At 64.2% G+C, this 15,147-nt stretch overlaps 1 protein-coding gene across 1 annotated transcript; it reads left to right on the top strand.

Moving 5' to 3' along the window:
* Positions 1-2,509: 2,509 nt before the first annotated feature.
* On the top strand, positions 2,510-14,607 carry MAGIX (MAGI family member, X-linked). The gene is made up of 9 exons (XM_050927311.1): positions 2,510-2,646; positions 4,946-5,022; positions 5,124-5,666; positions 7,149-7,373; positions 9,140-9,301; positions 9,453-9,535; positions 9,779-9,940; positions 10,635-10,773; positions 13,054-14,607. Exons 2-9 carry the CDS (start codon positions 5,004-5,006, stop codon positions 13,491-13,493), a joined length of 1,773 nt encoding a protein of 590 aa, XP_050783268.1. The 5' UTR covers positions 2,510-2,646; positions 4,946-5,003; the 3' UTR covers positions 13,494-14,607.
* The last annotated feature ends 540 nt before the right edge of the window (positions 14,608-15,147 follow it).

Raw genomic sequence — 15,147 nt, 5'->3', positions numbered from 1 at the left:
CATGAGGCTGTGCGGGGCTGGGGTGTGTGGCTCCCCCGAGTCCGCCCTGGCCCCAGTCATCTGGGAGTCCATGAGACCCTCCCCCCCAGCCCTGGGGGAGGGGGTGCTGGACTGGGAGCCAGGGAACCCCAATCCCCCTCACATGCAGCCTGGGGGAGGGGGTGCTGGGCTGGGAGCCTGGGGAGCCCCATACCCCCCCCCACAGACCCTGACACCCCCCACAAAAAATTGTTAACCCTAGCTCCAGCCACTTCGGGCTTGATGCCAAATCAATCAGTTTGCATCTCTCTAACCCACCAGCCCCAACTGCCCTGCCAGGACCAGGGAGAGAACCCAGGAGTCCTGGCTCCCAGCCCCCACTCCCCTCCCAGAGCCAGGGAGAGAACCCAGGAGTCCTGGCTCCCAGCCCCCCCTGCTCTAACTACCAGCCCCCACTCCCCTCCCAGAGCTGGGGAGAGAACCCAGGAGTCCTGGCTCCCAGCCCCCCCTGCTCTAACTACCAGCCCCCACTCCCCTCCCAGAGCTAGGGAGAGAACCCAGGAATCCAGGCTCCCAGCCTCCACTGCTCTAACTACCAGCCCCCACGCCCCTCCCAGAGCCAGGGAGAGAACCCAGGAGTCCTGGCTCCCAGCCCCCCCTGCTCTAACTACTAGCCCCCACTCCCCTCCCAGAGCCAGGGAGAGAACCCAGGAGTCCTGGCTCCCAGCCCCCCTGCTCTAACTACCAGCCCCCACTCCCCTCCCAGAGCTAGGGAGAGAACCCAGGAGTCCTGGCTCCCAGCCCCCCTGCTCTAACTACCAGTCCCCACTGCCCTCCCAGAGCCAGGGAGAGAACCCAGGAGTCCTGGCTCCCAGCCCCCCTGCTCTAACTACCAGTCCCCACTGCCCTCCCAGAGCCAGGGAGAGAACCCAGGAGTCCTGGCTCCCGGGCCCCCCAGCCCAGTTGCCCCAGTACCTTGTGTGGCCGGGGTAAGACCTCTTTAGGGGTGGGGCTGGTGAATGAACAGCTCCCCCGACTGCACCCTCCTTAACGGAGGCTTTACCATGAAATGGCTGATGATGAATTACTGGCCCCCTTGGGGCTGGATTGGAGGCAGCGCCCCCTAGAGGGGAAAGGCCCCGTGTCCCATATACCGGGGATGGGGGTGTGGATTAGCCGCTCTGGTCTCCGATTGGCCGGCCCGTCTGTCCATCCCCTGCCCACCCCCCTCCCGCCCAGCCTAGCGACGGAGGAGGAAGGTTACCGGGACAGCAAACCCCGTTGCCTTGGCGACCCCCTGTTGCTAACCCCAGCAGCATCGGGTACCACTGGGGGAGGGGGTCGGAGCAGCGCTGGAGGCTGGGGATACCCCAAGGTAAAGCCCCCCCCCAGCTCAGCCAGCAGAGACGGGGCGGGCAGCGGGATCAGCTGTTAATTGGATTGTCCTGGCGGGGGGGGGGGGGGAATTAGAGATGTGGGGGCTTGGATAGAGGGGAGAGTGGGCACCCCAAGGGCCAGGGGGATTGGGGTTGGATCTGTGGTGGATGAACGGATCTTAAGGGACTAGAAGGGGGGTCAGGGTGGATCTGGGGGGGCAGGGATGGAGATGACAGAGGGGACAGATTCAGCTTCCTTCTTTGGAGGGGCTCTGGAGTGGGGAGACCAGAGCGCCCCCCCGCTGGCTTCTCCCCCTCCCTGCTCATGACCCCCCCCAGGAGATGTTTCCCCTCCATTCCCCCCACCAGATCTAGAACCCGCCCCTGTAGACACACCCAGCCTCTCTCTAGAACCCCCCTCGGCAGAAACAGTCCCAGACGCCTTTAGAACCGGCCCCCTCTGCTCTAGAACTGGCCTCCACTCTAGAACCAGCCTCCCACCTGCCCTGAGGGAGCCTTCCCACCCCTTGCAGCTATTTCTGGGTTCCCCCAGATGCGAAAGGGGAGGAGGCTGGAGTCACTCCTCCCCCTGTTTTCTGGAAACCCCCCCCCTCTTCTTTAACCAGTCAGATCTAGACTCAGATTGTTTTCCGGAGTCTGTTCTGGACCCATGGCGAGGCAGGGGCACCTTTTGCCAGACCCACCTCTCAGCACCCCCTGCTTCCACAGCATCGGCCTCTGGGATCTAGACCCCCCCATGTTCCTGCCGGGGAGCTGCAAAAGCTCCCCAAACTCCCCCCACCCGGCACACCTCAGGGCTAGGACCCCAGGGCTGCCACCCCCAGTCATGGAGGCCCCAGGTCTGGGATCTGCCCTAGCCTAGATCCAGGCTCTGGGCCCCGAGGACCAGCCCAGTCCCACCCGCCCCCGGGCCAGGCTCCAGAAGCCTCCAGAAAGCCCCAGTTTCCCAGGTGCATCCCCCGTCCCACCTGCCGGGCTTTCCCAATGGTGGGAGGTGGATGGGTGAGTCGCGGGGTGGGGGGGGGGCGTCTTGCTCAGACCTTCTGTTGCTTTGGGTCGGCTTTGGCCCGTTCTGCGATGATCCCGGTTATTTCTCCCCCCCCCCACCCCAGGTGGCAAGATGACACCCCTACCTCATACCTCTCTCAGTGGCCGAGGAGCAGACGGAAACCTTTTCCCCATGCAAAGTCCGGAGAGAAACTGAGGCACGCGGCAGCAAAAGACAACGGCAGCTTCCCCCTTCGTCCCAGCTGCTTTTGCGGGGGTGGAGGTGAGAAGCAGAAATGACCATCTCCTGATCCTCGCATGTCAATGGCTGTGGGCTAGCAACAGGCAGTTGCGCCAGCCCAGGTCAAGCCGCCCCGGGGCCTCAGAGGAGAGCAGGGTCTTCTGGCAGGGCCCCCTTCTGGGGTGAATACCCTCTCTCCACACCAGCCGGCCTGCTCCGGCTCCCTCCCAGCCGCAGCCAGGTAACATCACCAGCTGCTCAGAGCCTCGGAACGGGACGAACCACCCACCCCCATCACTCCACCCCGGCCTCAAAGAGTCCCAGGCAGGAGACGTTTCTAGTTCACATCCCCAGCAAACTGGGTTCTAGGGTCCCGGGATCCCCGCTGGGTTCTCAGGGGCGGGAGGCTTTTCCAGATACCCAGTGGGCCATAGAACAAGAGGGCCTTTCCCAGATCCCCAGGGGTTCTGGAGTAACGAAGGCCTTTCCAGACCCACAGTGGAGTCTCGAGTAATGGAGACTTTTCTAGACTCCCAGTGGGTTCTGGAGTAACAGAGGCTTATCTAGACCCTCCATGGGTTCTCAAATAATGGGGACTTTTTCAGACCCTCCATGGGATCTAGAGCAGCTGAGGAATTTCCAGTGGGGCCTACAGAGCTGCGTGCTAGATTCCTGGTAGGTTCTAGAGTGACAGGTCTCTCTCTGGATCCCACCTGGGTTCTACAATAACAGGGCTCTAGATTTCCTCCTTGCCTTTGAAAGCGATGGAGCATTTCCCTGTGGTTGCCCCCCATCTCTCCCTCTCGCTCCAGGAGCTGCTGTGGCACTTTCGTGACTCAGTTCCCCCAGCCCGATCACCCTGGGGGTTCCCCTTCTGCCGGGGGGGCCTTCATACCCCCTGCCCATAGCAATGCGCCCATGCTATGGCTGGTAGGGGGCCCCGCTCCCTGCATCTCTCCATCTTCCTGTGCCCTCCTGGACCCCTTCCTGCCAGGCTCCTTCCCACCCCGGTCCCTCACTGCTGTGCCTTCTTCTGATTCACTGCCTCTAGCTGACGTCCCTCCCATTTGCCGCCTAATTGGCTGATCGAGCTAATCCAGCCCTCCCAGGGCCAATGTGGGGAGGACGCCCCATTACCCAGGGGGGCTTGAGCCTAGATCTATGTTCTAGATCCCCAGAGTGCTCAAGCCCCGCCCTGGCTCCTCAAGTGGTTCTAGAGTAACCCGGGGGGGGCTCTAGATCTCAGCCAGTCCCTACACCCCAGGATCTAGCTCCCCCTGGGGGTTCTAGAAGGGGGGCCTTTCTAGAGCCCAGCATGTTCTAGAGCCCGGAGGATCTGAGAGAGAGGCAGAGGGGGATCCCAGGGGGCTGTGGTCAGGAGTGAGGAGCATTTTCCCTCCAGGCTGGTTCTGCAGAGCATGGCCGCCCTCCCTGGCTCAAGAGGCACCAGCCTCTGGACCCAGGTGACTGAGTCTCCCTTCATGGCCCAGAGTGACTCTAGGGGGGACAGGAGACGTATGGTGTGATGGGGGCACTGTGGGGCAGGGGGCTTGGCACGGGGTCCTATCCCTCGGCAGTCAAGGCCGGACGCTGGGGGGGGAGCTGAGCAGGGGGTGCTCTCCCCTGGCATTCAGGGCCAGATACTAGGGGAGGGACCGGGGAGGCTGGACAGGGGGTGCTCTCCCCTGGCAGTCAGGGCCGGGCGTTAGGGGGCAGGTTGAGGGCTGGGCAGAGGGCGCTCTCCCCTGGCAGTCAGGGCCGGGTGTTGGGGGGCGCTGTGCTGCAGACTGTTTCTGTGCTGCTGTTACCTACCTGCCTCGCCCCAGAGGTGGCTGCATCTGACGAGATTCCAACTCTCCTGTTCTCTCTCCTCACAGGGCTGAGGCAGCCGGCCCCCGGGGGTCACGGGGTTCCCCTTCCCAGCAGGCAGAGACCCCGGTTTGGTCACTGACTGTGCCATGGGCGGGGCTGGGCCCCAGCTCCAGCACTGGGGGGCAGAGAAAAGTGAAGCCTGCAGAATTAGGTGATTTCCCCACCCCTTCCAAGGCCAGGGTCAGAGGGGGTGGGTGCTTGCTGGGGCAGTTGAGGGTGTGGGGCAGGGAAGGGGATCATCTGGGACTAAGGGGTTGCAGAGATACTTGGGAAGGGGCAATTGAGGGAGATCCAAGGGGTCGGGGTGGTAGGGATGGTGACAGTGTGTGTCAGGGGGGAGCATTTGGAAGCTCCAGGGGAGGTGGGGGGCTGTGGGGGTCAGCAAGGGGAGCAGATTCCAGGGGGATAAGGCTGCCTGAGGAAGGGACCCCCCAAATCTTTAACCCCACCATGTATTCTCCCCTGCCAGCTGCAGCATCCACCAGAGCCCCCACTGGGCCCCTGAACCCCCAATCCCAGCAGCAGAGATGGCACCAGTGGCTGGAGGTAAGTGGGGGGAGGTGCTAGGGCACACCGCAACCTCCCTGCCCCGGGCACCGGGGGGCGCTCCACTCCGCCCCATTAACTCTTCCCTCTCTGCCCCACAGTGAACGTGGTGGTGGTGGTGGACGGGAACTGTATCCTCCAATACACTCATCGGGACTCTCCCTGCCATTGTCTCTGCCATGGGGATGCCCTGCTGGCCCGCCAGCCTCCTACCTGCTATGGGACTGCTGCACCCTGCAGCCCCCCTGCCGCTGGGCCCCCCCTCTCCCGCCGGGCCCGGGGCCTGGGGGTCCGCTGTTGCACTGAGTTTTGCCTGGGGGAGGAAGAGGAGCGGGCAGAGGGGAGACCCTGTCACCAGGGGGCGCCCCCCCGCCGTGCCCCCCCGCCCAGCTGGCTGACGCCGGTGCCCCTGCCCCGCAGCGCCACGGGGCCCTGGTTTACGGTGGAGGCACCAAAGGACGGTGGACCCGGGGCCCAGGTGGCGAGGATCTGGGACCGGGGGCGCTGCCCCATGCTGGAGGAGGGCGACCTCGTGGCCAAGGTGAACGGGGCCGACGTGAGGGGCCTCGGGCCCCAGGAGGTGGAGAATGTCCTGCAGCAGCACACGCGAGCTGGGGACGTCATACTGCTGGTGGAGCGGAAAGGTAAGGGGGGCTGTGGGCACTGGGGGGTGCCACTCGTGGCCATTTCACTTCCTGCCTACCCACTAGGGGGAACTGGGGGGCCGTGGCTACTTCACTTCCTGCCTGGCCCACTAGGGGGCACTGGGGGCCCTGGCTGCAGCACTTCCTGCCTCACCCACTAGGGGGCGCCGGGGGCTGCTCCAGCTGCTGCACTTCCTGCCTGACCCACTAGGGGGCACCAGGGGCCATGGCTGCTGCACTTCCTGCCTCACCCACTAGGGGGCACCGGGGGCTGCTCCAGCTGCTGCACTTCCTGCCTGACCCACTAGGGGGCACCAGGGGCCCCTGGCTGCTGCACTTCCTGCCTCACCCACTAGGGGGCGCTGGGGGCTGCTCCAGCTGCTGCACATCCTGCCTGGCCCACTAGGGGGCACCAGGGGGCCCTGGCTCCTGCACTTCCTGCCTGGCCCACTAGGGGACACCAGGGGCCTGGCTGCTGCACTTCCTGCCTGACTAGGGGGTACCGGGGGCTGCTCCAGCTGCTGCACTTCCTGTCTGACCCACTAGTGGGCACCGGGGGCCCCTGGCTGCTGCACTTCCTGCCTCACCCACTAGAGGCGTGGGGGGCTGCTCCAGCTGCTGCATGTCTTGCCTGGCCCACTAGGGGGCACTAGAGGGCCCTGGCTGCTGCACTTCCTGCCTCACCCACTAGGGGGCGCTGGGGGCTGCTCCAGCTGCTGCACGTCCTTCCTGGCCCACTAGGGGGCACCAGGGGGCCCCGGCTGCTGCACTTCCTGCCTGACCCACTAGGGGGCACCAGGGGCCTGGCTGCTGCACTTCCTGTCTGACTAGGGGGTACCGGGGGCTGCTCCAGCTGCTGCACTTCCTGGCTGACCCACTAGGGGGCACCAGGGGGCCCTGGCTGCTGCACTTACTGCCTGACCCACTAGGGGGCACCGGGGGGGCCCTGGCTGCTGCACTTCCTGCCTGACCCACTAGGGGGCACCAGGGGGCCCTGGCTGCTGCACTTCCTGCCTGACTCACTAGGGGGCACCGGGGGACCCTGGCTGCTGCACTTCCTGCCTGGCCCACTAGGGGGCACCGGGGGCCCCTGGCTGCTGCACTTCCCGCCTGGCCCACTAGGGGGCATCGGTGGCTGCTCCAGCTGCTGCACTTCCTGCCTGGAGCACTAGGGGGCACCGGGGGCCCCTGGCTGCTGCACTTCCTGCCTGGCCCACTAGGGGCGCCGGGGGCTACTCCAGCTGCTGCACTTCCTGCCTGGACCACTAGGGGGCACCAGGGCCCCCTGGCTGCTGCACTTCCTGCCTGGCCCACTAGGGGCGCCGGGGGCTACTCCAGCTGCTGCACTTCCTGCCTGACCCACTAGGGGGCGCTGGCTGTTGGGGGAGCTTCCAGCCTTTCCCAGCAGGGGGAGCTGTGGGGTGTTGGTAATGTTGGGGGACCCCTTCCTGATTGACCCCCCTTTTCTTCCCCTCCCCCCAGGTCCTGGACTCCACCAGCCCCCCCTGGAGCCCCTGATCTCCATCCCCTCCCCCTGCGGGGATACCCTGGCTGTCACCAGCTTTGTGGGGCCTGAACCCAGGGACGTGCTGCTGTGCTCGGCCCGCTGCCACGGGGGGGAGGCCTGGAGGTTGCAACACCCCCAGCCCGCAGGGGACCCCGGGGAGCTGGGGGGCAGCGTGGCCCCGGACAGCACCGAGAGAGCAGGTGAGTGGGGCGGGGTGCATGGCAGGAAGGGGGGTTGGAAGCAGAGGGCTGCAAGTTGGGGGGGAGGGGTATAGGGGATGGGTTTGGGGGTGCTTAGGACTGGGGGGCCTGAAGGGCTGGGGGGTCTGTGGAGCAGTGGGAGGAGGGGCTGGGGGCACAGCTGGGGGGATGGGCTCCATGGGGGGGAGTGGAGGGGGGCAGAGGGTCTGCGAGGGTGGAAGATGGGAGGCGTGTGAAGAGGGGGGACCATGATGGGGGGATGATGGAGGCAATCTGACGGGCTGCAGGGGGAGGGGCAGGGAGCTGGGGGGGCTCACCAGGCGATGCATGTAGGGGGCAGGGTGACTCCTGGGAGGGGTGGGGGACATGGGGAGGCTGCCTCCCCCCCATACTCCAAGCTATCACCTCCCCCCCATGTCTGAGCCTCCCACCACCACCCCCCGGCCTGGCACAAGAGACCCCATTGTGTTCTGCTCCCTGACCCATGTCAGGCTACGCCCCCCCTCCCCAGGCAGCTGGGGGGGCACCTATGGGGGGGCACGGTCTGTTCCACCCCATAAAGCTCTGGAATTTCTCCTCCCCCTCCCCTGCTCCCCACAGCGCCCCCTGCTGGGAGAGGCCTGGCCCTCCCCCCCAGCTCCAAAGGGTTAACCCCCCACGCCCACATTCCCCCCCCAGTGTCCTTGACTTTCTCAGCCCAGCTTGTTTGTCCTGGGAAACTCCTCGGGGAGGAAGGCGGCGGAGCTGGGGGGCCTGTGGACACCCTGCCCCACGCCTGTGCCCCCCCAGGAACCAAGGGGCTCCTCACCCCACCCCACGGCCAGCCATGCTGCAAAGGGTCCAGTCCATGCTGCGAAACGTCCAGGGTTTGAACCGACCCCCCCATACCTCCCTCCTGACCCCCGGCTTCCCCCCTGGCCTTTCTTGTCCTGTCCTGGTTTTGCGGGTGGTGGGGGCTACATCCTGAGGAGGGGGTTCTCCCGACACACAGGGGGAGTGGGAGGTGGTCTGTAACTTTGAGTGGGTGGTTTTGGGGGGGGAGATAGAAGTGGGGGCTGGGATTGTCTCTCACCCCACACGTCACCCCCCCCAGCCTCCCTCCACCCACCTGCCCCCCCCCCCACTGCCACCTCCATGGTCACACTCCCCTCAACTCCCCCTGCCCCGCACGGCCCCCTGCTGCCAGGCCCCCCACCTCACTCAGTCCCCTCTCCCCACAACCCACCCCCAGCTCCCTCCGCCCCACCTCCAGCCCCCCCATAAACCCCTCTCCCCCATTCCGCACACAGCCCCTTCTGTCCCTCCGCCCCCCTCAGCCCTCCACATCCCACACTTCACCTCCTACCCTACAGCCCCTCCTTGCCCCCACAACCAACTCCCCCCGTCTCCTGGCCAGCCCCCCCCCCACACACACACACACTGGGTAAATATTGACCCCCTGATAAGAGCTTCAAGTTTGAAAGCTTGGGGGGAGGGGAGAATTTGGGTGGGGCCCTGTCTGGAGGAGGGGGAGGGTCAGTGTTTCTGGGGGGCTGGTTGGGGGGAAGGGGGGTTGCTGGAGGAGGCCGATGCTGGGCGGGGGGCTCCAGTCTCTAGAAGGGATTCGGGTCTGGGGGGGCGGTTGGGTCAGTGAGGGGGGGTCTGGTCGTGAGGGGGAAGGGGGGCAGGTTCTGTGGGCAGGAGGTTCAGTTCATCAGTGGGAGGTTTTGGGGGGAGCTGGCACCCCCTCCCCATTCACTGATCTTCTTTCCCCCCCCTCCGCCCAGTAGACAGACTGGTACCTGGGCCCAGCGGTGACCCCCCTGGTGTGAAGCGTCTAGAGGATGGGGGGCTCCTGGCTCGGTTCTCCCACCCTGAACTTGGGGGCCTCTTTCGCCAGGTGGGGGCCAAGGTCCGGCTGCGAATGCTGCCCCCACTCAGGGACATGGGTGAGTGCCCTCCCTGCCAGGAGGAGGGGGGAAGGGGGCAAAGGATGGAGGACGGGGAGGGGAGAGGGAGGGGGGTCTGAGGGAGGGGCCAGAGGGGGAGCAGGCCACTGCCCCCTTCCACACCCACTGACCCCCCACATCCCCTCCCCAGCTGCCTCCAGCGACCTGGCCGGGGCCGACATCCAGGTGGAGGAAGGAGCCGGGAGGCCGGGGTGCCGGCTGCCCCAGCCACAGGTAGGGGGCAGGCAGAGGGGCTGGTATGGGGGGGAGGGAAGGCTGGGGGGGGGGTGGATGGCTATTGCAGGACATGGATATGGGGGGAGGGGTGAGGCCAGTGGGGGGCAGATATGGGGGAGGGTAGAGCCAGCGAGGGGGCAGATATGGTGGGAGAGCTGGGGCCAGCAAGGGGGGCAGTTGACGATTGGGGGAGGGGACGTGCAGGGCAGCCAGACACTCACCCCACTCCCCCTTTCCCAGTGTCTGTCAGCCCCCCGGGACCCCCCCAGCTACTCGGTGGAGCTGCTGCGCGGCCCCCTCGGTTTCGGGTTCAGCCTGCGGGGGGGCAGTGAATACAACATGGACATCTATGTGCTGGGGCTGCTGGAGGGGGGGCCGGCCCAGCAGAGTGGCAAGATACAGGTACCTGCCTGCACTGGGAGGGCATGGGGTGGGGGCTGGGCGAGGGCGCTCTCCCTGGCAGTGGGGCCGGGTGCTCGGGGGAGCCGTGGGGCAGGGAGTGGGGTGGGAGGCTGGCAGGGGGCACTCTCCCCCAGCAGTGGGCCCAGGCACTGTGGGATTCTATGCTGCGGGGAGGAGTGGGGAGGCTGGGCAGGGGGGCTGTCCCCTGGCGGTAGGGCTGGGCGCTGGGGGGTGCTGTGCTGCAGGGAGGAGGATGGGGGCTGGGCAGGGGGCGCTCTCCCCTGGCGGTAGGGCTGGGTGCTGGGGGGTGCTGTGCTGCAGGGAGGAGGATGGGGGCTGGGCAGGGGGCGCTCTCCCCTGGCGGTAGGGCTGGGCGCTGGGGGGTGCTGTGCTGCATGGAGGAGGATGGGGGGTTGGGCAGGGGGGCTCTCCCCTTGCATTGGGGCTGGGCGCTGGGGGGGCGCCGTGCTGCAGGGAGCAGGGTGTGGGCTGGGCAGGGGGGCTCTCCCCTGGAGGTGGGGCCGGCTGGGGGTGCCGTGCTGCAAGGAGCAGGGTGTGGGCTGGACAGGGGGGGCTCTCCCCTGGTGGTGGGGCCGGGCACTCGGGGGCGCCGTGCTGCAGAGGGCAGGGGGATGTGGCGCGGGGGCTCCCCCTGTGGCAGTGGCCGGTACTGCAGCATCAGTCTCTGGGGCAGGTCAGTGACCAGCTGCTGGAGATCAATGGGGAGCCCACGCTCGGCATGACGCACGTCCGGGCCGTGGAGCAGATCCGCCGGGGGGGCAGCCGCATCCGCCTGGTGCTCAGGAAAGGCGACGGCTTCGTCCCTGACTACGGTGAGTCCTGCCCCCCTGCCTCCCTCCTGCTACAGCCTGTGTCCCCCCAAAACTGAGGGCAGGTGGTATTTGCTCACCACCCACCTTCCAAGGGAGATGGTAGGACCCACAATAATATCCCCCTCCTTATCCAATGGGAGATGGTGTGATCTAAAGTGAGGTTCTTTTCCCCCGTCCTCTAAATCCTAAGGAAAATGATACCACCCATAGTGTGCTCCCGCCCCCCGCCACAGTTCCTGGGGTGATATGACCATCCCTCTGTTCCCCTCCCCAATGACATAATCCATAGTGACCTCCCCTGATTCTCCCAGAGCAGATGGTACAACCCACAGTGTCCCCCCCACATACCTGGGGAGATGGTATGACCCCATAGTGACACCCCTCTCCCACACACACACATATCTCAAGGCAGATGGTGCGAACCCTGGTGATACCCCCCTCCATACCTGGGGAGATGGTACGACCCCATAGTGAACTCCCCCCACCCATGGAGAGATGATACAACTCCATAGTGACCCCATGCACACATCCCACAGCAACACTCCCTTCCTGCATCCCTGGGGAGATGGTAAGACCCCATAATGACCCCCCACACACACATACCCCAGGAGAGATGAGGTATGATCCCCAGTTATACCCCCCGGCATCCCAGGGGAGATGGTCTGACCCTCAGTGACCCTCCCTGCATCACTGGAGAGGTGGTACGACCCCATAATGACCCTCCCCCACATCCCTGGGGAGAAGGGGGCAACCCTCAGTGACAACCCCTGCATCCCTAGAGAGATGGTGTGACCCTCAGTGACCCCCCCTGCATCCCTGGGGTGATGGGTCAGCCCCATCATGACACCCTCCCATCCTAGGGCAGATGGGGCCACCCATCATTGCGGGCGTAGCAGGTGTCTCAGTGCATGGGGGGCAGTGGGGTCTGGGGGAATAGCGTATAATATCCGGGAGCTGGTTTACCCCTCTGCCCCTGCCCCGCCCCTCCCCCCGGGGGTGTCTCTGAATGGGGACCAGATTTTTGGGGTTCAATATTCATCCTATTTCTCTCCCCCTTCTCTGACTCCGACCCTCCACATCCCGCCCTGGTCCTTTTGTCCCTTCCTGCCCCCCCACCCCTCCCACCATGTCCTCTCTGCCCGCCCCCCCGGCCACCCCCCACCTGCCCATGCCCCTCTGCCTCTCCCACTATTCACGGCACCCCCATGCCCTGTTCTGCCCCCCATTCCTGATGTCCCCTCCCCACCCATTTGTCCCCCTTCCTGGGTCCCCCCCATCTGTACTGCTCCCCCCAGTGTCCGTGTGCGCCCCTCCCACAGCAACTCCGCTCTGCAGCCTGGCGCTGTGCGTCACCAACTCCCGGCGGGGGGAGCCCTGCTTCTGCCTCGTGGGACGGCTGGAGCATGACTGGTGGGTTGCCCCGCCCCCCCTTGGTCACAGCAATGGGTAATTGCTCTCCCCTAGGCCAGAGCAATGGGCTGATCCAGCCCACCCTCAGTCACAGCAATGGGTAAATCTCCCCCCCAGGTCAGAGCAGTGGGTCAATCCAGGCCCCGCCCCATCACAGCAATGGGAAATTCCTCCCCACACAGGCCTGAGCACTGGGCCAATCCAGCCCCCACCCACATCAGGGTCACAGCGATGGGTAATTCATCCCCCCCAGGTCAGAGTAGTGGGTCAATCCAGCCCCCCCATTCTAGTTACAGCAATGGGCCAATCCAGTTGCCCCCCCAGACCAGAGCAATGAGCCAATCCTGCCCCATCTCCCCATACTACCGGGTCCCCTTATCTGTTTGCTTGGCCAATCCTGACAAGAACCCCCCCACCCCCCGGGAACGTGGAGTTCAGTGCTGTTTCCCAGGGGAGAGGGGAATCTCTCCAGTGCTAGAGAGATAAATACCCCCCATAGATGGAGATATATGAGTAATCCCCCTCTCTGTTCTTGGCCCCCAACTGTGGACCCTTGCCCTGACTCTGCTGTTCCCCACAGACCACCCCCACCCTCCCATCACTGACCCTGTTGTACCCCCCAGGAGACCCCCCCACTACCACCGCCCCAAAAAAAGCTTCACCAGACCCTTGCTGTTTAGCCAAACCATCTGAACAGATGTTGGCAAGGACGTGCGGGTGGGAGGAGGACCCCCCACAGAAAACGAGGTTGATCCCAGGGGGGAGGACCCCTAAGGAAGCGATCCCAGGGTAACTGTGGGGAGGGACGATGTCTTTCACTATGTTCTCTGGGCCTGATCCCCCCCATGTCATTCTCTCTCCCCTCTCCAGACCGTGAGCACATCCCCAGCCCCGCCAGGCGGGACCAGATGCCAGAGGGTGGACAGGCACGACGCGGCTGGAGAGCAGACACAGGCGAGAGGTCTCCACGCTGGGGACGGGATGCCAGGGGCTGCCTGGAGGCTTCGCCCAGCAGTGCCGAGCGAGGATCCCAGCACTGCCACCAACGCGGGTCCCGGGACCGTCGGGGCGCAGAGCAGGGCTGGCCAGCATCGGGGAACGAGGCGGAGGCCAGGAAGGGAGAGAGCGGGTCCCCCCAGAGGGAGCAGGTCTGGAGGGGCCTCTCGGAACCAGCCCCCGGGCCCTGGCTGGTGCCCAGCAAGGAGCGCCTCTCGCAGGCCCTGAGGGGCGTCTGCATGGGGGAGGGGCAGGACGATGAAGGGGGCAGCCTGGGGAGGGGCAAAGGCAGGGAGGTGAGGCGGAGGACCTAGTCCAGCCCCGCCCGGAGCAGGATGTTCTCAGTGCCTGGGAGAGTCCACCCACCCCTCATCTGGATGTGCAGTGGTACCTTCCATTCTTCTCTCCACCCCTTCAACCAAGGCCCAGCTAGGTAGTGGTACCCTCCACTCTTGTTCCCCTCCTCATTTTGATTAATGGTACTGTCTAATCTACTCACAGTGGTACCTGCCATTTCCTCCTCACCAATCAGCTAGGCAGTGGTATCAACCTCTCCTGTCCCCCACCCTCTGGGCTGTGAAATGGTACCTTCAGTTCGTCTTGTGCATGTCTAGCCCCCCAACCATGCAATGATGGTACTTTCCTATCTCCCCTCCCCCATTCACAATCAGTACTGATACCTTCTACTCTGATGGTACCCTCCCCCCCCGCACTGGTCTGTGCAATGGTGCTGTCCACTGCTGCCCTGTTTGGCAATGGTATTGTCCACTGGTAATTTTGCATCCCCCATGTCAGGATTGCAATGGTACTGTCCACTCTACCTTGCCAGCACTCCACAGAGCCACACATGGACTGACCCATTCTATGGAGAGGGAGGAAATTGAGCCAATCCATTCCGTGGGGGAGACTTTCCTGGCATAGAGCAATGTCAGATGGACTGATCCAAAAGAGGTGGGAGCCACCACATGTGGCTTGATCCACTCCATGTATGGGGGGGACTGATCCATTCCATGGGGGGGAGGAAATGGACCAACCATTCCCTTGAGGTGGGGGAAGGATATCACCAAGGGCCAAACTATTTCATAGAGCAGGGAGGAATAGACCAAACCATTGCAGGTTCACATGTGGACTGATCCATTCTGTGCAGCAGTGAGGGGGAGAGAATCACAGACCTATTCCATGGAGGGGCGCAGAATGGTTCGAAGTGGGGGGAGATGGGAAATGGTTGGTTATGCTCCAGAAGGGGTCCTCCTTCCCCAGGGGATAGGAGGTGTAGGGGGGTCGTGGTCTCGCATTAAGATGCTGCAGTTGCCTTGGTTTCTGTCTCCATGGGGACAGACTTTATTTAAAATGAACAGAAACTCTCTTACCGGCAATGAATAAAAAAGAAAAAACCCAAGGGGTTTGTGGTTGTGTCGCCTGAGTCATTTCAGTAGCACAAAGAGAATCTGGAACATGCCCGTCTGGCCACAGAGCGAACCCAGGTGTCCTGGCTCCCAGCCCTGCTGTCCTAACCACGAGCCCCCACTCCCCTCCCAGAGCTGGGGAGAGACCCCAGGAGTCCTGGCTCCCAGCCCCCCCCCCCGCTCTAACCACTACACACCACTCCCCTCCCAGAGCTGGAAAGAGAACCCAGGAGTCCTGGCTCCCAGCCCCCCTGCTCTAACCCCCAGACCCCACTCCACTCCCCAGGGAGAGAACCCAGGAGTCTGTGGGAGGGGAGTGGGGTCGAGACAAGAAGCAATGGGCTTAAACTGCAGCAAGGGAGATTAACTACCCTGACAGTTAGGAACTTTTTCCTAATGTCCAACCTAAAACACTGGAATAGATTGCCTAGGGAAGTTGTGGAATCTCCATCTCTGGAGCTATTTAAGAGTAGGTTAGATAAATGTCTATCAGGGATGGTCTAGACAGTATTTGGTCCTGCCATGAGGGCAGGGGACTGGACTCGATGACCTCTCGAGGTCC

Source organism: Gopherus flavomarginatus, chromosome 18, assembly GCF_025201925.1.
Source record: "Gopherus flavomarginatus isolate rGopFla2 chromosome 18, rGopFla2.mat.asm, whole genome shotgun sequence".
NCBI lineage: Eukaryota > Metazoa > Chordata > Testudines > Testudinidae > Gopherus > Gopherus flavomarginatus.
Note: the sequence above shows the minus strand (reverse complement) of the source record. Positions and strands in the feature narration are given on the sequence as shown.

What these genes read in the sequence shown, in the direction of transcription:
- MAGIX (XM_050927311.1), top strand. An exon ending in GCCCCCACTCAGGGACATGG is followed by an intron (nt 9,302 to 9,452) that starts GTGAGTGCCCTC and finishes TCCCCTCCCCAG; the next exon opens with CTGCCTCCAGCGACCTGGCC. An exon ending in CGGCTTCGTCCCTGACTACG is followed by an intron (nt 10,774 to 13,053) that starts GTGAGTCCTGCC and finishes TCCCCTCTCCAG; the next exon opens with ACCGTGAGCACATCCCCAGC.